This window comes from Euprymna scolopes, chromosome 14 (assembly GCF_053919585.1).
Source record: "Euprymna scolopes isolate OS-2025 chromosome 14, ASM5391958v1, whole genome shotgun sequence".
NCBI classification, from domain to species: domain Eukaryota; kingdom Metazoa; phylum Mollusca; class Cephalopoda; order Sepiida; family Sepiolidae; genus Euprymna; species Euprymna scolopes.
The window spans coordinates 96402404-96430352 of NC_136495.1; the positions used below are offsets into that span (position 1 = coordinate 96402404).

The following is a 27949-nucleotide window of genomic DNA, read 5'->3' on the forward strand; positions in this document are numbered from 1 at the left end:
AATTTTTGACACCCCTAACATGAAACTGTGAATAAAATATAAAAAACTCGTAATTTCTTTTTTAAAAGTGGGTTGTTTATTTTCTTTATGGAATATATTTCCAAAATAAACTATTAAAGTTGTTTAAAAAAATAATAGAAATATTATTTTTTAAAAAACAGTGTTTACAAAATGCTGGCACGCCTTCATGCAGCCATTTTTTTTTACATAATGAAATCAATTGAATTTTACGAGTTAAATTTTTTTCAATTTTTAAACTTTAAAAATCTATCAAAATTTTTCTATTGGTTAAATTTTTACGATATTTTCGGGGTCAATGTGAAATTTTATGCTCTTTCCAATAAACTGAATATAATATTTTAGAAATTGAAGATAAAAGATCAATAAATAATATATTGTAAATTAAAACAAAAAAAGTGTGTTTTTGTTTTTTTTTAAATTTACCTGTAAAATCCAAAGTGTAAAACCTTTTTTTTTTTTTTTTTTACCACAATTTTTTTTTTTTTTTTTTTTTGAAGCTTATGTTCTGCTTATATTTTCCAGTTAGTAATAGACGATAACGACAATTTTTTTCTATTTCATTCAATGTTTTCTTCTTTTAGATATTTTTTTTTAAATTTCACCCGATAAAGAAGAATGAAAATATAATAAATAAAAAATTTATGCATTTCTTTGAGAAAAGAAAAAAAAAAAATTTCCTCGAGTGTTTTTTTTTTTGTTAAAGGCAAAATCTTATAAGTAAAATTTGACTATTTTTAAATTATGGGAACATATAATTCTTCTGGCAAAAAGCTAGACGACTAACATGAATGTGTGGTTTTTACTGCCTTCTGTCCATCCGTAAGTCTAAACAATGACAAACAGCGATTTCCGTTTTTTCGCTAAAGATGTAAAAATCGTTGCGTCATGGTGCTTTTTTCAAACAGTTGTTTAAAAAATTCTTTTATTTAAAAAATAAATGGAATTTAAAATATAAATATGGATAAATTCTGAACAATGAAGAATGGAACTAAACGTTGAATAGTATTTTTTTATGGGTAAGTGATTTTTTTCGAATTTATATCTTTTTTTTTTTTTTTATAACCGAAGTAACCGAAGTATTCTGTTGATTTTCTTCAAATTTTTTTTAAAGAAAACCGATTTAAAAAAAACAAATATTGCATTATTTGCTATTAAACCTGTTATTTTTTTTTAAATTTGGTCTTTGCTCTTTCAATTGAAAAAAAAATTAGGGTTTGAATTACATTTTTCAAGTAGTTATAAGCTTGTAAAAATAGGAGGTCGAATTAGTCAATTTTTTTTCACACATTCTTAAGACCGGTTTCTGACACTGCTACATTTATACTGTATAGCAGGGAGAGAAAAAGTTTTTTGTCATAGGACATATCTGAAGATTTCCAATCAGCCCATTTGTAGTATCTCATTATTTTAAGTAATGGCACTTCAGTTTGGAATTGGAAGTTTAGAATGATATCAACCATTATCACAAGATGATTAGCTTTCACAATGTAATTAAGTGAGACTGGCTGATTCTCACAATCTGGGAGGCTGGTTGAAAAAAATGAATGTGGAAAGGAATGTGCAGCAAAGAAACTATGTATGCTGTTACCAACTGCATCTGTATATTTCGAGAAACCAAGCCGATCTCTGTGATGAACAATAAAATCCCCAAATACATGGATTTGGGTGCTCAGATCTAAAGAAAGTGCTGGATCTAAACTATCAGACATAGTTGAGCAGGGTACAGTCCAGGATCAAAGGAGGACAGTAGTTGAAATATAAGTAATTAACACTGTATTCTATTGTACTCTAAAGCACATGTAGACTTTATCCTCTTATTCTAGGCTGTAATGACGAAGGTGTTATGGAGATGGACTCCAAACCCATGCATATGCTTGTTAGTTTTTGTGGGAGCTATCCTAGCATGTCAAAATGATTAGAGGAGATTGAGGAGGGTAGACCAGTTTGATTTAATGCTAGGATATCTGGCGAGTTTACAAGGAGGAAGGATTCTAAATCATCGAGGTTAGTTTTAAACCTTTGGATATTTTAATGCGAGCCTCAAGGGAGGAGGCAAATTAATTGTTTTTAGGTGAGATTTAAAACATTTTTAGGTGTAACATATCTGTAAATGACTAAAATGTAAGTAAGATGTTTCTTTTTAATCAAGGTATATTTAACATGGCCAATTCCAAGCTGTGATGAAAATTGCCCAAACACCTGGATCAAAGATGGATACTGTGATAAGCACTGTAATAATTCTCAATGTGATTGGGATGGTGGTGATTGTGAAGGTAAGTCTAAACATTTTTTAATTAAAAATATATGTATATAAACTTTAATCTCATTTTTTATAAGTGCAGTTTCAATAGAATTTATTTTGATGGTAACTAGTATATTTGTTTGACCATTTTTATTTTTAAATTAGTTTAGAGTACTGAATGGAAGCATGGTTTCTTTTAAAGTGCTTCAAATGCAATTTCTAGTTCAGTTGATAAGTTTTAGTTAAAGATAAGTTTGTGCACTTTCATGCAGTTAGTTATTTCTTTATATTAATGACTCACAATTACTAAGGCTAAAAGCCACTCAAGGATAAGGCTTAAAGAGATTATTAATTGGATCATGGATAACACTGATAGGGTTGGCAGTGATGAGTTTAAATGGCAGAATTTTATTATTTAAGAGGACAGTTTCATAAGTACTTGTTGACATTTAGCTTAAAGACTTATGTTGTAGTCAGCAGGGAAGAAGTTCTATGGTATTGAGGGGAAATTCTTAGAAATAAGCTTTGTTTATGGAAGTTCCATTAGGTTCCAAGTGGTAGTAAACCAGTTCTTGCTTTGAATGTTTTAGTCAACATGATTCTTCAAGAAGAGAGCTATTCATTTTAGCTGATGCAAAATGAGGATGTGATCATTGGTAGTGAAAGGGTTTTGGTTTTAGACGTTTTAAAAGTAACAAGCCATTTTTCCCCATTCCATGATGTGCTCCAGGTCAGAAGAGAATCAGCAAAAATGTTAATCATCAATGCTATTCAAAGTGCTGCCATAGACCGTTAGTTGCATAGATGTCAATAACTGATCTCAGAAATTTGATTTAGAAATCTTCTTTCTGATGAAGATCAGAAAGCAGATTTGGGCCAATTCTATGTCCTTATGACTTCCACCTGTCAAGAACTACATTAATAGACCAGTTAGAAAGACAGATTTGATAGTTGTAAAAACATTTTAAGATATTCCATAGCTAGCAAACTGGTGGAGCAGACTATTAAAGTTATTCAAGGGGCATTTTTTTAGGGAAATATATTTCCGTTACAAAGACAACTGTCCACTTAATATGTTTATTGTGTCTGAGAGTTTCCCTCTCAATTTTCAAATTAAAGTTCAATTGAGTGAGATTGAATATTCAGATAGAATAGCGGAATTACATGGTAAATTGCAAGACTTGATTTTCTCAAGAAAATGACCAAGAATATGTCTTAGCGTAACTATTCGAATTTTATTCAAATTTACTTTGCATTTCGTGTTATGAAAAGTTTTCAATATTTTTCAAACAAATAATTACTATATAAGGTTTGTATATATTATTTTAGTTTTGCCTTTGGGTATCACAATTCAATGCTTATTCTGTATAGTTTTATAAAACAATTGGATTTGGGTATACTGTTTCCATCTTCCCAAGACCCTCAAATTGAGGTCAACAACTAAGAGATTGAAGAATGTTTCTTGGAGATATCCTAGATAGTTCAGGAGGCTGTAAATGGGCAATGATATGCAAAGTTAAAGCAGTATAGCAGTTTTCAAGATAGTTTTTATGTCAAAAGTATATTAAAAAACATCAGAGGACAGTTGTATATTGTGTGTGTCCAATCTGTGAAAAATTTTAAATATCTTGAAGATATCTTAGATAGTTCTTGAGACTGTAAATTTGTAGTGACCTGCAGGATTAAAGCAGCATGAGTGGATTCCAAATTGATGGAAAAATGTAAGAATAAATTTATTATTGGAGGTCATTGATACGGAGGAAGTTATCTGAAGTTGATTAAATTGGTTTGATCGTGTGCAAAGGAAGGATGTCTTTTGAAGATTCAAGTAAAATAGTTTTAACCAATGTGATACTGTGGTTGTTAACTGCTAAGAGTAAGTGAGTATTAAGTAAGAAAAAAGACAGGCGGATAGGTAACAAGAAAAAGTATGTTTAGCGAGTAACAAAAGGATTTATCAATAGACAATAGATAGGAATAGAGGCAAGGGTAAGGTTTAAATTCAGGTGGTATGAATGACTGTAACAGAGATATTGAACAATGGACCCAAGATATTTTTAAATTTGGGGAGTGGCTATGAGTCAGCCACAATAGAAACGATCAACCAATGATAGTTCAGTGTGACTTTGACAGCAGTTGGACTTGGGACTCCAAGAAAGACAGATTGTTGTTCGGAGGTCCCACAAGGCAGTCAGTTTGGGTGCAGTTGAAGATGGATTGTAGTTTGGGCCAGGTTGGGAAAGCTTTGGGAGATGGAGATGAACTGACAACAACTGAAAAATTCAGCCTCGACAGAATGTAGATGTGGGCCTTAGCATGCAGAAGGTTGATGGAGACACACACATCCATAGTTCAACTGATATATTTGTGAAGCGTTGGAGTTCATGTTGTCCTATTTTTCTAGCACTGATTTTAAAGGTACATATACTTTTAAAATAGAACAAAATATGATAATTATAAAAAATGGTATCATAGATGCTATTTTTGTTTATCTATTAAGCAGATGTCCTGCCTCATGCAATCATCTAATGAGAAGTTGTTGTTTTTTTAATATTACTAAATTTATAAGGATTCCATAGACATTAACCAAAACACTAACAGTGAAACAAAAAAAGAAATGCTGTAACAAAAAATAATTTATTCCTTGAAGATTGCATCAAGCAAGAAACATAAATATGGTAAATATATTTATTTGCTAAATATATTAAAATTGTTTTTAACTATGTAAACTTATTTTATTGTAGGAAAAACTGACACTGAACCTCATTCAAGAAATTATTGGGTTGGTGACCTCTCCTTTAGAAGTGATGTTAAGCTAAGTAAGTTCAAATAAATTGATTTATGAGTGTATAAAAAAAAAAAAGGAAATGGATTCTTTAATCATTTGTTTAAACTTAGTTTGATTTTTTCTTCTCTCTTTTTGCAACATTAAATTATAATCATGTATTGCTTTTCTAACCATTTCAGAAAGTACTTTATTTCTAAAAAAGAAACAAAAGAAAATTGGGTTGGGGGTAGATGTTCACATTAAAGTTTAATAATTTTTTTGTTTCTTTTAATATTATACAAAATGAACTTTTTTTGCAAAGTAGGCCAGAAAGAGGCGTTCTCAACCCAAAATTGCTCCCGGATCCAACTCAACCTCTTCATCCATTTCTTCAGCAGAACTGTATGACAGATATACTAGCGATTGACACCACTAGAAACAGTGAGAAATGTGAATGGGTGATCACAGTTAACAAGGATGATGTTACTTGCGCAACTACAGATTCCAGTTTCGGATTATAAGCTTTTTAATTATAACATTAATCTATACTGACAGAAAAAAAAAATTACTCTCTCCTCACTCTATCTAGAAGATTAATTTGTCGTGTATGCCTACAAAGAATTCACTTACTCCATTAAAAAATATTGCTCACTCTGAATGAATATATATATATAAATATATATATTTGTGTGTGTGAGTTTGTTTCCTAACGACTTTGAAATGGCTGGGCCGAATTTTTTAAAATTTCACACAAATGTATATTATGTGGCTGGGAGTGTTCTTAGATAGGTTTTGTATTGGAATGTCTCAAGTGCAGTTAGGAAGTTTGTCACTGCACAACCAGAAGAGCCCGGCATATAAAATTAACAGCAGTGTCTTTGATAAGACAGGATGTGCTCAGAATGAATGTTTCTGTTTAAAGCACAACTGAACCATGATACTTGACTTTGTATGTTAAACTTTAATTCAAGCTATTATATAAAAATAATTTTATAAAATCAGCCATAGATTCTCTACAGTGCAATGTAGAGATTCAGCATCTCTATCCACTGCGCCACGGGCTCCGAAGAATAGAGACGTTGAATCTCTACGGTTCCAGGTGAGAATTGTCTGAAGATGGTGGTTTCAAACCTACCCAAAGCCGGCGAAAGGCTTACTTGGCCAAAAACGTGGTGAGACAACAACAACTATGGATGGCAGTAATTGCTGAGAATGCAGTTAAGAGATTCGGAGTTCCTATCCCATCGCGGTTATCACCTGACGAAGGCCAGAGGAATAGTTGGCCGAAACGTCATGAAACAACAACTAAGAAAGATGAGGATAATAGTCCGCAATAAATGAATTAATAAATTATACTATTCTTAATAATGAATTCCAATTAAATAATATATATAGTTACTCTATGTCCATGCTGTGGTAAAAGATCTGCAAAACTTTAGTGTTGACACAGCTGATAAGGAACTTGAGTAAGTGGCCAATCATATTCTTTTTCTGCTTTTGTCTGAGAAAGCATTTTAACCCAAGGATCCGCCCATTTAATGTGTGACAGTATCTGAACAATCAAGCTAGAATGAACGTTTGCATACAAAAATTACATTTTTGTCTTTAAAAACACTTCACTAACACTGCGAGTTCTTTCCTTATGTTTTAAAATTAGGTTGAGAGCCTTGAAGCGTTCAACTTTCAGTGTTTGTGTTCAAGCTCTTACTTTCTTACTGATTTTTCTACTTCTTGTACAAAAAACTCCCCACTTCTCACATTACCTAAGCAAACAAACAAGTTGGGGGTGACAAACACTTATTCTTTCTAAAAATTTACATATCAAAGCCGATACTCCAACATGGAGCTTGCTTAACCTCGATAGATGCAGATGTTAACCTTTGTCACTTCCTACACGAGATGACATCTCAATGTATTTCAAATAAGGCCCAACTCTCGGTTGCCAATTATGCTGTTGTACTTTCAATCGGATGTCAAAAGGCTGTTTTTACTCAGTGACTGATTGGAATATGAAGGAAAATCAAAATTCACAAAATTAATTTCCATTAAAACCAATATTATCAACTTAATTTTTATACCAATTTCAGCAAAAAAGCAATATTATCTACTTAATTGTTATGTCGCAATTAGAACATATTACTGCATTGTTACATAAAACAGGTACTTTCATGATCCATTGATCTGCCATTATTGTTTTTGAAATATAACTTAAGCAAGCAAAGTAACTTATGATTTGGAATCTATTCAAGTATAACTTACAATTTTTCTTTGAAAACTATTTTCATTGATAATTTATTTCCTATTTTATCATTTTTCCTAATTTTTGAATATTTTACTAATACTGGCATGAAAATTAAGTGGACATCATTGGTCTTAATTGAAATTCGATATTTAAATTTTTGTTTTATTTCAAACAAACGCCTTTCACTGTACCTCAGTATATAAAAAAAGAATTCTGTTATTAGGTTTGTTATTAGTTATTAGAGTTAACTTTATTTCTCTTTTTATTCCAGCTTATTGTTATAAGTTAAAGTGACCTTAAAATTTTAAATAATTCTCTTTACAGTTTATTGTAGTGTTGGATGTGCCAATAGTTGGTTAGGTGATCGATATTGTGATGATGTAAGTATTTTATCATATGATAAATCAAAACTTAGTTAAAATCGGTTGAAATGTGGAGTGTTTTCACTTTAAAAACATACAACAACATAGAAATACTAACTTAGTCTTTTTTACTCTTTTTCTCTTTTCTCTTCTCATTCTCCATTCTCTTCCCCTTTTTTCTTTTTCTTCTCTTTTTTGCTTTCTCTCGTTTTTTTTTCTTTCTAGTTTTTTTTCTCTCATTTCTTTTACTCTTGTTTCTTTTTCTTTTTGTTTCTCGTGTTTCTTTTGCTCGTGTTTCTTTTGCTCGTGTTTCTTTTGCTTGTGTTTCTTTTGCTTGTGTTTCTTTTGCTCGTGTTTCTTTTGCTTGTGTTTCTTTTGCTCGTGTTTCTTTTGCTCGTGTTTCTTTTTCTCTTGTTTCTTTTTCTCTTTCTTGTATCTTTTGTTTCATATTCTTTTTCTTGTTTCTTTTTCTCTGATTTCTTTTTTCCTTTTTTGTTTCTCTTTTTTTGTTTTTTCTTGTAAAACTAAAGTTATATTAGAAACCTTTCACAGCAATTTTAATATTTAGGGTATCATATCTACCAAATTTGATGGTTCATCTAATAGTCTGAAAGTTGATCCACTCATAACTCTAAATAAAAATTAAAATCTATTGAACCAAATCTTTCCAAATTTTCTGCATTTCTTTTTTTTTTCTTTTTCATTTAAAATATATATATATTTTTTTTTTTTAAGCCTTGTAATGTTTATGAATGTGGCTTTGACATGGGTGATTGTGGCACTCAACAATACGACCAAATCTATCGTATTGACTTTGTACCAGGCCGAGATACTTATCAAGTTGATCCTGGTAAGTTTTCACTTTATTCTTTTTTTTTTTTTTTTTTTTTTTTTACTCTTTTCATAACAATTCGATTAACAACTAAAATCACAAAGTTAAGTGATGTTAAAATTTATTAGTACTTAGATCCATTTGAAAATATTAGGAAAATTCGTTAACCAAACACCTACAGCAAAATTAACATATCCAGAGGAGTGTTGAGAAATCCTGAAGTATCTGATTTTACAACTGAAGAAATAAAAACTTAACCTAAAAAGATAAAAAGCAAGTATCAAATGTAAAGAAAATAATAATTTAAAAAAATAATAATAATTGACAGAAACATATATTACTTTTAATACCTCTAGATCTTCATCTAAACTTAAAATTGGTTACATTGCATTGAGAGTTAGCACATATTCCTAACCCGCTTTAATTCCAGCAATGCGTGGCCAGGTACAGCTATTTTTAAATAAATATTAAGTAAAGATTTAAAGAAAACTGAGGGGAATATATATATATTTTATGTAGGGTGTTTTATTTCTGGGGTGGGGTTTTATTTATTTTTTTTTTAACAAAATTTTTCAATACACAAATGCAGAGATGGTGTCTCTTGAGTAATTTCTCATTTTAAAATGAGTTCATTGTGTATGATTATTCAATTTCGTTTTATTTTTTCCCTTTTTGCCCCACTATTCTTTAAATCTTTCCTTAATATTTAAAATCAATTTTTTAGAAATCAATCACATCTAGTTTAATGTCCTTTTTATATGCTGACATGTGTTGGACAACTTTTAGAAATTGACTTTCAAGCTAACCTATTTCTGACAGATCTTTATTTATCTCATTTTCTCTCAAATCTTTCCTGGTATTTTCCTTAGCCTTCCCCTGCCAACTGACCCTACTATCTCAACTGTTCTACATCTATTCATCCAAGCACTCTGAACCATTCTTTCCATATGATCAAACCAATGAAGCCTCCTATCCTGTACACATCTACATATACTGTCTCCATTTAATCTTTCTCTGATGTTATCAGATCTAAACCTTTCATACATACACATCCATTATATTCTCATGTCATTTCTCTCGATTTTACTAAATATGTACGATGAAATTATTCCCGATCATTGTACAACTGACTGCTCCTGCTGTTTATTATATAGAAACAACATGTAAAGTTGCTTAATCAGCAGAAGCCGAATCGGACAATTTAATTGTGCTGCATTTTGATTGTACATAAGGAGGTTTACTCAGATTGTACAATTAAATTGTATGATTATTTGCATCTGCTGCTGTTTTGTTGTTAAAGCAACTTTTACACAGACGATCTACTAGATTTGTCTGTGCAAAATATTGTAAAAAATATGTTGTATTAATAAAATGAACAATAAAATGAATTTACTCACAAATTTCAATGGAGGGTTATTTTCGGCAAATATATTTTTAGATTCATATAAAAAGTATTTACAATTTTTTTTTTTTTTTTTTTTTTTTTTTTATTTTCACCCCAAACAAGGCACATTGCCACTTTGTTGTAGGGGGCTACTATCAGGGACATAGGCATCAGGGGTATTGTGTAGGGAGTTGGGCAGCAAGCTGTCGGTTCACGTTACACTTGAACTTCTGCATGTCAGTACAGTTGGGGAAGCAGGGACCCGGAAGGGAATTCCAAAGTCTAGCTGTTCTGGGGAAGAAACTACTGGAGTAGAAGGCTCTCTTACATCTAGGGATCTCTACTGTGTAGAGGTGAGATTTAGTTGCTTGTGGGGGATATTTTCGTCGAGGGGGCACAAGTGCTTGCAGTTCGTCAGAGCATTCATCATTAAAATACTTGTAGAACAGGCAGAGGAATGCAATGTTTCGTTGATGGAACAGAGGCTGAAGTTTAGATGACAGTTCAGGACCTATCAGATTGGCGACTCTCTTTTGAACCTTATCTAGGAGCAAGAGACCTAGTGGCAGATGCACCAGCCCAAATATGACAACAATACTCCATACATGGGCGAATGGTGGCCTTATAGAGGTATAGGATACTATCGGGCGTTAGTATCTTTCTAGCACGATAGAGATAACCCACCTTCTTCGCAGCGGTCCTGGCGATACTCTCCATGTAATTGTTCAAACTCATGTTTCCTGTGAGCATTAGGCCGAAGAGTTTAAAAGATGTACTTTCAGATAAAGAGTCATTGGCCATTGCACTTTTAATATTACGGTGATTTCAGAGTCACACTATCATAAAACGGAACTTTATGCAATATTATTTAAAGAAAAAAAAACAAAAAAAAACTGAAAATAATTTTTTTTAAATAATAGTTATTTACTTGCCTCCCCATGAGAGCAGTTAAACACTGTTTTAAATGTGAGAACACTAGTTTCTCCAGATTGGAAACCTTGCTTACTTTTTAAAAAGCTTTTCTAGTTTTACATTGCTATTGTGTTTCAAAATTCAAATTTTTACAAAAGGTTACTTGTAAAATTTAAATGGCTGAAAGTTGTTACTGAATAAATTTGTTTTGTTTGTTTTCAATAATAAAAAAAAACTTTATTTTTTTTAATTTATTTTACAAAGATTTAAAACAAGTGGCCCACTGGGTTGAAAAAAGTCTCAATATTTGAGAATTTGCCAAAAATTATTGCAACTGTGATTAAGTCGTTTTATTGTTTATTTTAATAACATTTTTGCACTGACGGACTTAGTAAATCTCTTGTGTAAGAGAATATTTAATAAAAATCAGTTTTTTTTTTTTTTTTAGTAAATATCTTTTTAGATATGAAGTTAAAAAGATATTTGCTAAAAATAACCTCTCAAAACTTTGTAAGTTTGTTTTATTGCTTATTACAAGATTGTTTTATGATATTTTACGCTGACAGACCCAGTTGATCACTTGTGTTAAAGTTACTTTAATCAGCAGCGGTGGCAATTTAGTTGCACAATGATCATCGTACATATTTAGTAAAAACCCTCATTTCTCTCTATGTATAAAAATGTTAGCAAAATGAGTCGATGACAAAACTACTACCAATGTTTCCCAATGATATAAGTGGATAATTGGATGCAACAAATCTGATTGCTTGTGAATGATATTACCCTGAAACTTCCTCCTAGGGGAGAGCCAGGTCAATCCACCTAGGGTGAATTCCACTAGTATACATAACTGATTCCATATTTGATGCTTGTAAAGCTCCCATCCATTTTCATTTATTTATTTATTTATTTTGTAATGGTCTTTCTTTTTTGTGTAGTATATTTGGATTGTTGCAGTTGTTTACCAAAAACAAAAAAAATCTCTTAATATTCTTGAAACTCTTTTTGTTTAGGTCAAAATCTTTTCTATTTTAACTTGAGTTCTCTGTTGGGAGAAGATGACAGAGTGGAGTCAGCAAATATGAAGAAGGACAAAATAATCCGTAGTGCTATCATGTCTCAAGTCTTCAAGGTTATGACTTTATTGCTTTACCCAAATCACACAGCAACTTTGAATTTCTACCTGACTACCCATGAAAAGAATACCAACCACACCAAACAGGTAAGGTTGATATTCCATTATTTTTTAGCGTTTACTGTTTAATTGTTCAGTAAGCATGTATATATACATAAATTACAGCTAGTTACAGGAAAATAAACTAAAATAATGAACAGGACAGAAATGATAGATAACAAATACATCTTGCATATAAAAGTATGTTGTAATATTTACAAAATCAAATCCAAACAGCATTTAAGTTGATAAATCAAAGTTTTTCAGATTAGCCAATTTTAATTTATTATTGTTGTACCACGTTATTAGCAAGATAATAAGATAGTTTATTTTTAAATTACTTAGTTTGGCTCAGACAACTGCCAATATGAAACATTTTTAAATAATCGCCTAAAAATAAAAATCAGCATGAAAAATAAATGGGAGTTGCCTATCATGTGCAAATGAATAAAATTAAAAAAAACTAAAATGGTAACACTGCATCAATATGGTCAATACTAATGGATACACTAGTTATTTTATATAAAAAAATAATCTTTATATTAATACGATAGCGTGTGTGTTCTTTTGTGTATCACGCTTTCCGGCAAATTTGATTGGTTGAGATTTAATTCTGGAATAGACATTTAATTTCGGAATACAAGTTTACGAACGATCTGGGTTCTATTTGATTAGCGTGTTCTTACCGCTATATTTGTTTATAATTCTATAAAATTTAGGGTTATATCTTTCAAAAGTTAAGAAATAATTAATTTTAAGTTATTCCGTAATAAAATCGATAACAAATCTCTGCTGGCGGAGACAAAAAATTAAGCAATTATGTTTTTTTTTTTGTTTTTTTTCATTGTTTATTTTTCTACATTTGTTTATTGAGAGAAAGAGCAGCTGATGTTTTCGTTAATATATTATTGCTCCTACTACAACGTTATGAAACCTCAACTTTCATGAAAAGCCTTGACCTTACAAACCAAAAAAGCGACACATGAAATGAAACCTGTTTTGTAGATAAAATATTTTTATAAAAACATTAAATGAAACCTGTTTTGTAGATAAAATATTTTTATAAAAACATTAAATCTAAAAATATATATATATTAAATGACAGTTCATTTTTCTAAATAAATTATTTTTATTACAACATTGTTTTAATGAACATTATATTTGTTTTTAATTCTATAAAATGTAGGGTTTTATCTTTCAAAAGTTGTTAAAAAATAATTGATTTTAAGTTATTCCATAATAAAAAAAACGATAACAAATTTTTCAGCCGGCAGGAACAAAAAATTGAGCAGTTATTTGTTTTTTTTTTTCATTGTTTATTTTTTTTTACATTTGTTTATTGAGCGAGAGAGACACTGATGTTTTTGTTAATTATAGTTGCTACTACTACGTTATAAAACCTCAACTTTCATGAAAAGCCTTGACTTTACAAACCAAAAAAAGTGACACATTATTAGCGAAACAAAACCTGTTTTGTATATAAAATATTTTTATAAAAACATTAAATCTAAAATATATATATATATTAAATGACAGTTCATTTTTCTAAATAAATTATTTTTATCAACACATTGTTTTCAATAAAATATTTTTATAGTTGTTCCTCAAAGTGTGCCTTTCGTTTCAAACTTTTAATTTTGGATTGTGCATTTCTTATTTCATGTTCCAGCGATTCACTTTTTTTTTTTTAGGTAATCGATTACGGTCGTCTTGGATTTGGTTCACGGACTTTGATCAAATTAAAGAAATTTTTTTGCTGACAGAGAATTATTTTTTACACTAGATAATTATTACACTTATTACAATTTCCTGTTGAAGTTTGTTTTCATAATTTTCATCTACCGTGGTTGTTTACCTTCAATATGGACGAACGAAGAAGGCAGCAAAGACAGGCAGCCAGCGAATGACAAAATAGAAGGCAGAATCAGTTCACGGCGGATGGAAGACAAGCCTAACGAAATAGAAACAGAGAACAAATGCGAAGAACAAGGAGTCAAATGAGCGAGGAGAGAAATGCATGTAATAATCGTAGTAGAGAAATAATGCAGAGAAGAAGGACTCGAATGAAGAAGAGAGAATTGTATAACACTCAAGCAAGAGAACGGTTGCGAACAAGAAGATATGCAATGGACAAAAAAGAAAGACGAGCAACGAAGCATCAACAGACAACATATGAGAGTTAGAAGAAATGACATGACTGAAGGGAACGACTGATGAATCTTGAAAATAGGAGAACTAGAAATAACATCGGAAGAAATAATGCAAATGATGTTCAATTTATAAATCCTGATAGATTCTATATTGGACGAATGAATGTTATTTATGAACACTGCCAGGCTCTCCGATTCCAGAGAATCCTCCTGTAGCTATGTTTGAATTCTTGTTTATGTAGTTATATGAGCAGTAGTGTTTTATATTAATTGTATTATCTTCTTTTAGGTGGGTTTCTTGTAGGGCAATTATAGCAGGGCAGAAAATTTTTATAAGGAGTAATATTTCTTCAAAGTTGGGTTTTGTTCCTCTTATATTCCATTGAAATATTTTGAGCCATGGTTTGTCTTTTTCTGGTTTTGGACTGTTGGTGTTTATGTCTACGTCCATAGTTTCGATATTTGCTTGGATGTTTCGGGTTTCAGATCGCGAATGGGGTCGCGGTGGGTGGTGGGGTCCTGATCTAGAGATTGAGCGGGATCTGTTTATTTTTTATTTTTTCTGTCATAGGGGTTGTTTCTATGGATGCTGTTGTTTGGAGTTTAATAGGTTTTTGTGGTAGAGTTTTAGTTTGGGGACTTTGTTTTATTTCGGTTATATTCTTTAAAAAATCTTTACTTTCTGTGATGGTTTGTTTCATGGTTTTTTTTAAGTCTTCTATTAGTTCTCTCATTTTGTTGAGTAATTTCATGAATACTTCAATTTGGGTGTTTGAGGGATTTGTTTTTGTTGTATTATTTGGTTCAAGGTTAGGCTGTGTATTTCTTTTTGTTATCTCAGAGTATTTTGTGTTTTCTGCTAGTTTACGGGCTTCTTGGAAACTTATGTTTTTGGTGTATTTTATTCTTATAAGCAAAAACATTCCACACAGTAAAATATACCTAAAAACAAACATGCAAGCTGTTGCAATAACCGCAACATTCCATAAAACAACATTCTGTTCACTATACATCCCACCAAGTGAAAGAATAAAAGAAACTGAACTAAATGCCCTAATCCAACAACTACCAAAACCATTCATACTAATGGGGGACCTAAACGGCCACAATGAACTATGGGGTAGTACAAAAAATGACAAACGTGGTAAAATAATCGAAACGCTACTTAACCAAATTCAATTATGCCTACTCAACACCATAGAAAATACATATCTACACCCAGCAACAGGCACTCTCTCAGCTATTGATTTAGCAATTTGCGACCCAACTCTATTTATGGACTACAACTGGAAAACATATGATGATACATGCGGAAGTGACCACTATCCAATTATACTAGAAAACAAAAACCCAGAACCAGACGACAAACCCTCCCGTTGGAATTTAAAAAAGGCAAACTGGGAAAAATTCCAAAACTTCTGCAAATCTAGACTGATACCAGAAGCAAACATCCAGACTGAGGATCACATAATATATTTCAACAATACACTCCTTTCCATTGCAAAAGAAAACATATCAAAAAGTTCTCCCCCTACAAAAGTCAACAAACCATGGTATAACAAAGAATGCCAGGAAGCAGTGAGAATGCGACGTGGCAAACTAAGAAAATTTAAAAAGAATACAACTAAGGAAAACGTAGATCAATTTAAAAACGGCAGAGCAAAAGCAAGAAAAATCATCAAAGAAGCAAAAAGAAACACCTGGAAAAACTTTGTATCAAAAATAAATGAGAACACCAAAATCAAAAAAGTATGGGAGATGGTAAGGAAAATATCTGGGAAAAACAAAGACCCAATCAAACACCTTACTTGCAATAACATAAAAATTACTAACAAAGAAAATATTGCAAAAAAACTAGCTGAACAATTCTCCATAAACTCCTCATCAAAAAACCAATCAAAGAAATTCCAAACCCTAAAACAGAACGAAGAAAAGAATTAAATATGATGAAATGTGAGTTAATTGATTGGTGTGTTTGTAATGAAATCATCAGCCCAGACAATATATCAAAGTTATTTTAGGGGGGGGGGGTGCAATTTTAACAAAAAGGCTAGAACGATATCATGATGTCTTCATTCATGCTGAACGCCCATAGAATGTCCAGCAGCAATATATTACATATGAAAGATGCCACTGTGGAATTTCCACAGGGCCTGCTAGTCTATATATGAATAGGATAGCGTGTGTGTTATTTATTTTGCGTGTCACACTTACATCCGAGTGACTGTCGTTTAATTGTTATGGACTTCCATTTTTTGTAATAAATAATTTTACCAAGAATCCTTCATAAATTTTGGTTTCTGTTTTGATTATAGCTAATGACACTTCAGTAATCTATTCTTTTATAAATAATTTTATCAAGAATTCTTCATAAGTTTTGGTTTCGATTATACCTGAAGGAACTCAAGTTTCTATAAGTTTTGACAAGAAAAAAGAATGGGGACTCACATTTGTTTTTGTGCTTGACAGTCACATGTGAGTAATTCAGACTCTCGCTGTTTTTATACACATATTACTATACCAGGTACATAAAAGAAGCCATGGAGGGAATGGAAGGTTGAGTTGTAAGAAGGCGTACTACAGAGACATATGCAACAGATAGTATAAGTTGATTAAAAAAACAGGCGAAAAAGATCACACAACTTTATCAAAACTAACTTTCAAAGCAGAACCTGAAAAGCTTCTAAATATATGTGGTAAATAAATAAATTAGCAGCAACTAATTCACTGACACCATAATTTGCACTACCTCTTAACTGTATAATTTCATTGTATTCTCTCAACTCCAAACTATACGTTACACCTCAATGTAGCACATGTGCATAGCTCATCATCCTCAAAACAAACTCTCCCATTCTTCAAACAGTCTATTTATATGCAGCCCAAGATCATCTAATCTGCATATGATTGGTAACAATTCATGTTAGTACACACAACTGCTCAGGATATATTCAACTAGCTGCAGCCATTTTGTTTTTTCTGTTATTCATTAGCTAAGCTCTACAAGACATGCAGATATGTGGGCATTTTTTTAGGCAAGTAATTTTCGCACTTGTTACAATTTCCTTTACAATGAACATGTAAAACTTATGAAAACTGGAAGATATCGAAAGAATGCAGTTAACAAGAAATATTGAGGATATGGGAAATTTGAGTTTTAAGGAAATTGGAAACATTTAATATTCCAAGATGCAGAATATATATAACATTTTAAATAGACATAACAATAGTGAAATACTTTACAGAAACTCATATAAAGAAAACGAGCAACTTGCTCATTCTTCCCATTAAACATTGGAATTTCTGTATAGAAGGGGAAGATGGTAAAGGAGTGGTTTGAATAAATATTTTTTATAATGAACCAAAAATAAAGAAAGATACCCTCCAAAGCAGGAGAGGGTAATAATAATGTATGATAATAATTGCAGCAACATGTCATGAATACAGCTTGTATGAATAAATGTTAGTTTTTGTATGATCATGTTGACTCCTTTTGTGATTATGTTACATAGACTGTATTGAGTTTTCAAATGAGATGTTTTGAAGAATCTGAGCTTACTATCAGTTATACTGGTTATATTTACAAAAACAGTTTCTTTTCAACTTCTGCTTTCTGTTTAGTCTTGCTGATGTTATACCGAGGAAAATACTTATTTAAACTCCGGTTTAATTTTAAAATTGTAGAATTTAAAAAAATCTTTATTTTGAAATTTAAAAAAATATTTTCAAAGTAAAAACTAAATATATGGAGCGATAAAAAAGGAAACAAACCAAGTTATATGTTCATCAACGTTTTGTCTTTATTTCAAAATTTCCTCAGCATGATTAAATTGGAGAAAATAAAATACCAGTGCAATATTTGAAAATATACTTGTGAAAAGAATATCTTTGTTCTATTTCATAACAAAAAATAGTCTTTGATATTTCAAAATTTATGTTCTTTTTTAATTAAATATATATATATATATATATATATATATATATAGCCGTTATAATTCAAATGTGGATGTGTAATTGAAATGAAATGAGTGTATCTTCGTTTTGTTATTTATTGATTGATTATATATGCTAGTTATTATAGGTAATATTTTTATGGTATAATATATATATATACCAGGTTAAAGGTATTCAAGAGTGATAATTAATGAATTTAACAAAGTTATTAAGAGTGCTCAATCAAGATATATTTTTTATTAATATAAACAAATTTGCATGGTCGTGACACTGAACATGCTAATGTTTCAGACAAATGGTTGGTTAAAACCAGAAAACCTCATCAGGCAACTAAATAAATGGTTACTTTCCACAGAAGAAGCCAGTCCTCAAAAAATATATATATATATATATATATATATATATAATTCCTACAATAAGTATTAGTATTATTGTTAAGCAGCGCTACATTAGGAAACCAACCACATAATTGACCCTAAACGATGGCTAAGTACTCTAACTAAAGAACTCTAGGAACAGAATACTCCACAAATATAGATAGATATATGCTATAATGCACCTGTTTGCATGTGTATGTAGGATAAGGGTTAATGAGTGAATGGTAGTAACTGAGACAACAGCATAGTGATTGTTAGTGGTGGAAATTGGGTAGAATTTGTTTAAGGAGACAAATCAGCAAGAACTTGTGTAAATTTGACTTGGAGATAACTATATTGTAGTCAGCTAGAAAGCAGGCACATAGAACAGAGTTCCACTGATGAGCAGTTCTTGGAAAGAAGCTTTGTTGATGGAATTTTTTTTTAGATTTAGGCACATAGAGAGTGGGGGAAATGTTTGATAGTGGTTGTAGCTAGACAAGAGCTTTTTGTTAGTGGTTTCTATAAGAGACTGTTCTATTGATCTATCACGCTTAAGTTTGAAATTACATTTTCATCACTAAATGCTAAGATTGAATGAATGTATTTTAAAAATGTTTTTTTCAAGATGTTTATGAAACCAAATATTTACATTATAAACAATTTTTTTTATTTCCTTTGTTTTTATCATAGAAATTTAATAGATCAACAAAAATAAAAAAAACAAATTAAACAGACAAATAAAAAACTTGGAAATAAATTTAAATCTTAATCATCTCTACATACATATAAAAGGAATCTGTATATGGGTTCATTCCCTATGGACTCTGAAATGGCTGAATCAAATTTTTTTTTTAATTTTATAAAAATAAACTTTGTGTGTGGGAGTCTTCTTAGATAGGTTTTGTATCGGAATGCCTCCGATAAGTATTGATAATCGATAAAATCCGATTAAAGAAGGAAGTCCGATTTTGACCAAAGTTAACACCCTTATACAGTCTAACATCACAAGTGCATTTGAGAAGTTTTATCACTGCACAAGCCCAGTGTATAAAATCAACAGTAGTTTCTTTGATAAAACAAGCACATTCAAAATGAATGTTCCTGTTTATAGCACAATTGAACCATGATATTCGATTTTTGCATTTTAAACTTTGATTCAAGCCATTATATGAAAATAGTTTTACAAAATCAAGTGTATTCTTTACCGTGCAATGTATATTACAATGTATTGTTGACAAAGTCACTGTGGAGAGGCATATGGAACTTCTTGGTGCACTGCGGTGGGTCACTGACTAGAGCAGGAATCAATCGATTTGATTGAAAAATGTGAGATTTCACTGATTTCGATGACAATAAAAGTATTGCAAGGGTAGAACAATCAGTGATCCTCATTCAATCTCATGCAACATCGGGTCTCCCTGCTAGTATTTTATATATTATCTCAAAGGTAAATAAAATAATTGATGAGTGGCAATATGATTTTAAAAGAAACAAATGTTAGAAACTCAAAGAACTCGTATAAATTAATAAAAGGCTTATAAGATGTTAATTATAAAAATATGTTGGGATCCTTAGGTTTAACTACTTTACCAGAGAAATGAATGAGGAATGGGGTGTGGGGGCTGAGTTAAGACGTTTGAAATAAAAGAATTTCTAAATATGGAACAAACTTTTTTTATTTCTCTCTGCACTGTAAATTTATTGCCAAGAAAAAATTTAATAATTAAATTAACCATACAATTAACAATTTCTAATTGACAAATCTATTTTAAAAACATATTGCACAATCAGATTTAAAATAGTCTTAATGTAAATAATTTCAGGAATAAACCAGATGAATTTGGAATAATGGTAAAACTCAATTTACAGGGATTTTTTTTTTTTTAATATTTAAAAGAATCAAATTTGTATATCCGAGAATTTAGTTTTCATAAAGTTGGCATAAGATTATTATTCAAATAAAAAATGCATAAAGAAACATAATAAAAATGTATACTTTTTTTTTTCCAGTCCAATTTCACTGTTATGGTTAATACAAAAGTGATTCAATCCTCACATGGTCCTTTGACTACAAAATCAAATTCTTCCCAAAAGTATCTAACAACACCAACAACAATTCCAGCAGTTTCACCTGAGAATAAAGAAATTGTTTTTCCAAATATCTCAACTCAGCAATTGTAAGTTTCACGGTTTTCTTTAAATATTGGTTATATATTATTCCAATCATACAATGCTTATTTTTTAGTTCCTGGTGTGAATTGGAAGTGACTTTTTTTATCACTGTCTGTTAATTTCAAAATAAGTTTGCTTTTCTCAGAAGTTTGCACAACCTTTTATATCAACAAACGGTTGTGAAATTCATCTCGATTTCAAATTCTTTTGCCATTAACCATTCTTGGTGCACTCAATAATTCTTCCCTCAAATTCAACAAGTCATGATTAAACCATTAGTTTAACTTTATAAGTGATCACAAAGGTAGACAACTTCTACTTTACATATCGTTTTTTGTTTTATGATGAATATCTATCTTAAAAAGTCAATTAGCTTAAACTAAACTTTTATAAAATATATGTATATATTTGAATTTTTCAGACATCCAAGACCAAAGAATGTTTCCTTAATATTTTTTCAAACTGATTTCTCAAATTATAATTTGTCAGATGAAATCCAAGAAAAATTGGATATATTGAACAAGTCATACATTGATGGTACGTTTTTTATTTAAAATTATTTATTTCATAACGTTTTTTTTATATATATATATATATATATATAATATTATGTGTGTGTGTGTGTGTGTGTGTGTGTATATATATATATGTATATATATATAATCTTTTTATCCCATTCTACCTTATCGAAACCTACATTGTCACTATTGCTTAAGCAAATTAAATTCTGTTGGATGCAAGAGATAAAATGAGTTCTAATGTGTTTTTTTTTTATCGGACCAGTTTCTAGAATACCAATCTTCCAAGTGGAACCAACTGCCCGATGAGGTTGTAAACTAACCCACACAAAAGGGTTTCAAGGCAGCCTTAGACAGATGCTAGTCGGACCTCCACTGTTTTCCCCTATATAGCTTCTCTTTTTACATAGCCCCCTTAATTCTCACTGACTTTTTCCTCTTGTAAATGACAACCGCTTGTGCATTTATTCTTTGCCAATTAAATGAATGAATGAAAAGTGTGGATTAGAATGCTACTTTTGAAATTGAGTTATCTTTTCACTTCTTTGCTGACTGACTAATAAAAAGCATCTCTTAATATTTTTGTGACTGTAAAATTACTAATTTCCTTCAACTCTCAGATCCCATATGTTAGCCTTCCTTTTTGTAATAAAATACATTTCTTTTCTATAACATTAAATAACACAGGTTTGCCAATCTACATTGATATAGAGTAAGAGCAATGATGATATCTCTCTTTCTCTAGATTGGGTTTCCTGAAGGAAATGAAATCACTCTGGAATTTTTTGAGAGGGAATCAGAATTTTCTCCTTATAGTGTAATTGAGTGGTTATAGTCAGGTAATGTACTTAAATTCCAGCGTAGCACTACCAGAAGTGATGGTAAGGCAAATCGGTTCCTCCGCTTTTTTTTTTCTCTCATGCTGTGCATGTACTCTTTTTATACTACGTTTTTTCAATCAGTTTCTTTTTATTTAATAATCATTGAAAACTTTGTTTTGTTTTGTTTTGTTTTCCGGTCTTATTTTAATTAAGAATTATTGAAATTAGTGTTTTTAGGTTTTTTTTGTTTTGTTTTTTTTAGAATTATTGAAAACACTTTTTGAACTCTTTTTTTTTATGAATTATTGGAAACACTTTGAAAAATCTTTTTAAAACTATTTTGGAAATATTATGCTTTGAATACATGTTTTTTAATGATGTTTGAAATTTTATTTTGATTTCAATAATTTTATTTTTATATTTTCATTAACATATTTATTATACAAATTCAAAATACTTTTATTTTTAAAATTCAAAAAAAGAAAAGAACTTATTTTTATATTTTCATAAACAAATATTTCTCATAAGATTCCAAATAAATTAAAAACTTTTTAAAAATTTTGTCATTAAAAGTATGAATAAAGACTAATTGTGTTATTTTTATCTGTATAATTTTGTTAGTTTTTATTGTATATTTTTCAATAATACCCTTTTCTTATATTTTATTTTATTAAATCGCTTCACAATATAAATACTGAAGAACAATAAAAGTGAAGGAACTGATTTGCCATGTCACTGCTTCTGGTAGTGCTATGCTAGAAGTTAGGAAGTACATTAGCTGATTATACATACTATACAATTGAGCTGTGTAAACTAATGTGTTGAATAGTATCATAATTATCTGCCCCTGGAACAGATAACCCATGTAAGATGAGATTGGTGCAGCCATTTTGGTTTTTGAATGAAACCCAACAGTGAATTGTCGAATGTCTTCTATATGTTATAAGCTGTTATAGACAAAATAGCATGTATTTTAATAATAGTAATAATGGCATGTATTTTTATAATAGTTGCATAAAAATGACAAATATAGATTAGTACAACAAATGTAAGTGTGTGTGTGTGTGTACACATATATATGTGTGTGTGTGTGTACGAGAGGCGTTCTAAAATTAAGGCCTCCTATTTTTTAACTCAAAAACTAAAATGTTGAAGAGCTACAAGCATGGAAATGGTACCATTAAAATGAGCAAGCTTTTGTGCTCCAGAATTTATTTTTCTACATTGTCACCACCATTCTCAATGGACTTTTACCAGGAATTCAATGACGCATCTCTGCTTCTGATGCACATCCATGATAGGGGTTGCTTTCTTAGGGTCTTGTATCTGCAACAGAGAGATGAAACTTTCAGATCATGAATGGATAAGTTGAGACCTCATAACAATGAAATTTGCAATCCCCTCTGATCCATTCAGGTGGAATAAAAAATAGGAGGCATTACTTTTGGAACACCCCCCTCATCATATATTAGTGTCTGTAATTATATATTTTTTCTCGTATATTCTTAAGTATTATTTGTTTGTTCTCTATTTAGGTGATCTCACACAAAAAGGATATGAGATTAGAAGATATATTTTATGGAAAAAGTTAATGCAAACTAATTATACAACTAAAGTTCCAGAGAGTTTTCATGTAAAAAAACTCAGTGATAAATCTTTACAATCCAAAGACAAAATAATTTCAAATCTTAAGCGGTTAACAGCAAAATCAATGGTTGATAAAAACGAGTGGCAAACAACCCAAGAACAATTGAAGGAACCGGATGGACCTGCAAGACGTCATCTACTGTCTTTATCAGAGAACATCAATAATCCTGGAGTTTTCCCTTGGGAAAAGAGCAATGCATTGATTTTTAAACTACAAAAGGTAAGTGTTTTAGATGTAGATTTGTTTAAAAAGTGAATTAATAAATATCCAGAAGTAATTCGAGGAGTGTTGGGTGAATGGATAAATACCCGGCATGCTTTCAGTTGCCCACAACCCCATCTGTGGTCTTGTCCCAAAATCACAATTGGCACAAAAATCCGGATTTACCAGGCACTTGTTCAAATGATTCTTTTCTATGGCTATGAGACCCGAGTTGTGGATCTCAAAAGGTTGATAATGTTTGTCCAAACTACTGGTGTCCTGGCACCATTTTGTCTCCAATACACAAACTAGGAACATGATGTAGGATCATCCTCATTAATCAAGTTCTTTTGAAGAGGAGACTTCACTAGTTTGACCATGCTGTGCACCACAACCCAGGAGTTTATCCATGAAACAATAGTTCCAGAATCACTCCAAGATTGGCAAAGATACCCGGGAGATCAGCTGAAGATGTGGTTTAACACCATTAAAACTGACGTTACACTTATCTCTGGTCCACTGGATTACGATGTTCACCACTGGTCCTGAGACTGGCTGCTCATAACAAACTTTGCCACTACATATCATTGTGTATGGTCTGCGCTCATCCGGGACACTGTGTTCTATGAGAGGAGCTAGCTCAACATATCTTGGGCGAATGCCATTAAAGTACAAACTTAATGGATTCAGGCACAAACTATGGAAGCAGCTATGCAAAATTCAAATCCTTGTGATTATTTTTGCACTAATGCTGTTGGAAAAGGTACAAACCTATAATCTCCGCGTCCCCACTCAAGTAAAATAGCAACTTTTATTTGATTGTGTACACTATATATTGTAAGTTATAGATATTATGCTTTTATATTAAATCATTAAACAACCCAGAAATGGTTTAATTGCTGTCAAAAGTAAAAATAAGTTATTCAATTAATTACCTCTGCTGATGTGGAGATTGTTTTCAGTTGTCAATATTTTTGTTTATAGCCTAGCATCCACATCATTTGACCAATCATCTTGGTCAAAATATTTGTCATCATCTAACTTAGAATGATTTAAGAAAGGTGAATTTATCAAATAACTTTGGTTTTGATTGTAGAGATTCACTACTTGTCCTATATTGTAATGAATGAACTCTCATATCTTATGTGGATGTGATGTTTGATATTAACTTTGAAAAGTTTGGTCATGGTCAAAATTTTGACAATCAACTTTTCCAAATTTGATGTCTGAAATTGGCCAGAATGTTGCGGAAGAAAAAGTGTCCAAAATTTGTTTTTGTTGTAATGGTTTGAGATTTCAGGCATAATAAAGAATTCATTCATCTCTATATATAAAGATAGGTATGTGTATATGTTTATATATTTGTATGTACAGTATACTTGAAACTGTAACGAACCACTGTTATAGAAGATCACTAAGAAGATTGAGACATATCAAGTAACCAAATGTTAGTCTGACAAAGTGCAGTTTTATAAGGGAAATTTTAATTAATTTTGTTTATAATATTTACAATGAAATCTACAAATTTTAGAGAAAATAAATGCTAGCTGCTAGATCCAAAATTTACCCACTATATTTCAAACAAAATCTCCAGATTTACCGTAAAACTGCTAAATTGGCAACACTGTTTACCGACCATTCATTTCTATGTTATGATGATAGACCGGTAGATGGTGTGGTAGGATTAAGGGAATTGTGAACAGGTGAGAGTATGCATAAATTTAAAATAAAAAGAAAACCAATTGTAGTTTTATTTCATTACACTTATTTGCTAATCAAAAAGCATGACACCGTTTCAATTTAAAACAACTTGTTTATTGAAATGGAATATTTACAAATATATATATATATATATATATATATATATATATTGAATATTTTTCTATTTCAGCAATGGGAAAGAATCCAAATGTATAAAACTGTTTCCAAATCTCCAAGAAGGTTATTTGATACTTTTGGCGATTCCATACGGCATGTAAACCGACTGTATAACAAAGCATTTGGTTATACATCTCGTAAAGTGTTGGCTCATATTCCGCATATGATTGACAAACATGTCATGAAAGAATTACAAGATTTGTAAGTGTTCAACATTTTCTTTCTTTATATATATTTCAAAAGACTTTAGCAAATAGAGTAGAAATAAAATAGGTTTTAAAGGCTCCTAAAATTCATACTAGAACTGTCCGCAAGGACTCGTGATGCAATGGTTTAGAGTATTTAGAAAAAAATCAATTGTAAAGTGATAGATTGAAGGTTCAATCCTCAGTATAGGTGACTAAAAAGTACAATTGCAAATTATTTAGGATTTTTATCCAATCATTGCTGACAGAATAAAAGCATGCTACTCCATGAATTAAATAAAGGGTTCCATTCAAAATTTTGTTCAGATTCCAGAGTTTGCCAAAAATATTCCCAAGAAGGAGGTTGGAGGATACATCAACCGAAATGTTGTGAAAATGACACTCAAGATGAGAACAGTAATCTAAAGAATCCAAATAATATGAACGTATTAAATATATATATATATATATATATATATCTATATATATACATAATGAAATCCGATTGCCAAGCCATATCCTAAAAAACACCTGTTAAAACCACACATTGCCTAAATAAAGAAAAAGCAGACCTCCCCTAATAAAATACTTGTGTGGATGATAAAATGATAAACACTTTATTTTGGAAGATTAAGTGTTAGTGTTAAACAAATTTAATTAGGGTGGCAGTTTGTTTAATGCTGAACATTTTTAATGGTTTCATATTCACCAACAAATTTTCCATATGCATGCCAAATTGTTTTTATCTTTAATAATTTTTATAACAGAATTTTATCAATGAAAATAAAAATATATTTACTCAATATTTTCAGGAAAATAGGAGGGTGGAAGGATTTTCAGCTTTTAATAGAAAAAAGTTATAGATGCGTTTTGAAAATTAAGAAACTAAGTCATTGATCAATTTATATTTTATAAATATCCCATTTCTTTATAGCAAAATGTAAAATTCAATATTTTTTATGAGCATTGCAACTATTATATACTTGATAGATTTCCAACAGAATGGGACGTTACCAGTTCACATCGGATTCGAAGTTCAGATGACATGCAATTTGCATTTGCCTATTTCTACTATTTGATGGGAGTCACAGTAAACGTAGACCCAGCTAAAATATTTGATGAAACTGATACAGACAAATCGGGGTAAGATTTTTTTTTTTTTTTTTTTTTTTTTTTTGTGTTACTATCTGCAAGTGGAGTTAAAGAAAACCAAAATCTGAAAAAAAATCCAAATGTCAGACATTTTATTTTATTGATTCTCTTAATTCATTTTTTGTGTGGTGGAAAGGTAGTGGTAAGAAACTCAAATTTTTGTGGCACTCTGAAATGTTGAATGCACAAAAAGTGCACTGAAATTGCTGGTACATTGAGATGATGAGCAGTTTGTATGCAACAAATGTAGCACAATGGAGATTTCTAATGTGGAGAAAGTATATTTGGATGGCGATACTATTGAGGTTGTTCAAGTTTTATTATCTTGGTCATATCATTGGAACAAAGGGATAAGCAGGTGCTAATATGATTGCAAACATAAGGAGAGGCATATTATATTATAATATATACGGCATAATCACGTGTACACAATGGTTCCCACTGGATCACCAAAGTTAAGCAACGTTGAACCTGGTCAGTACTAAATGGGTGACCATTTGGGACTTTCAGGTGCTGTATGTGCTCTCCGCTTATCTTGGCATTGTTTCCAGTCGTCCTGGACTCAGTGCTGATTCAGGAGAGGTGTTGTTGTGGATTGCGTAACCCTTGCCTCACAATTACATGCACAGCTGTCCCTATAGGAGGTATCCTTTGTCTTTCAAGACTGAACGGAGGCAGTGATAAGGAGAGGATGATGTAAGTTTGAGAAACTTCTGCCATTAATGCAAGAGATCAAGGCATGTGCACAGTGTCATATATGAAAGTGGAACCTTGCCAGTGAGGGTTGAGGAAATATGTTGCATGGATAGAAATGATTTGAGAATAATATGATGGATGTGTAATGTAAGTTTTAAAGACAGGTTTAGATCTGCTTGTAACGTTACGCACACGTTTTAACATGTAGACACTTGGGATCCAACACGTTGTAGCAGAATACATCGCAAGGAACAGAAAAGAAATAATAACTCTACTCAC

General features: G+C 30.9%; 1 protein-coding gene across 1 annotated transcript in view; it reads left to right on the plus strand.

Moving 5' to 3' along the window:
• LOC145293179 (N-acetylglucosamine-1-phosphotransferase subunits alpha/beta-like) overlaps nucleotides 1-27949 on the plus strand; it is a 149407-nt gene that overhangs the window by 86870 nt on the left and 34588 nt on the right. The window contains exons 12-21 of the mRNA XM_080139654.1: nucleotides 2171-2294; nucleotides 5008-5082; nucleotides 7597-7652; nucleotides 8370-8484; nucleotides 11776-11984; nucleotides 20410-20576; nucleotides 20993-21108; nucleotides 23446-23777; nucleotides 25651-25838; nucleotides 26813-26965. Coding sequence (XP_079995780.1) covers nucleotides 2171-2294; nucleotides 5008-5082; nucleotides 7597-7652; nucleotides 8370-8484; nucleotides 11776-11984; nucleotides 20410-20576; nucleotides 20993-21108; nucleotides 23446-23777; nucleotides 25651-25838; nucleotides 26813-26965 — 1535 coding nt within the window. The remainder of the gene's footprint in view (nucleotides 1-2170; nucleotides 2295-5007; nucleotides 5083-7596; nucleotides 7653-8369; nucleotides 8485-11775; nucleotides 11985-20409; nucleotides 20577-20992; nucleotides 21109-23445; nucleotides 23778-25650; nucleotides 25839-26812; nucleotides 26966-27949) is intronic.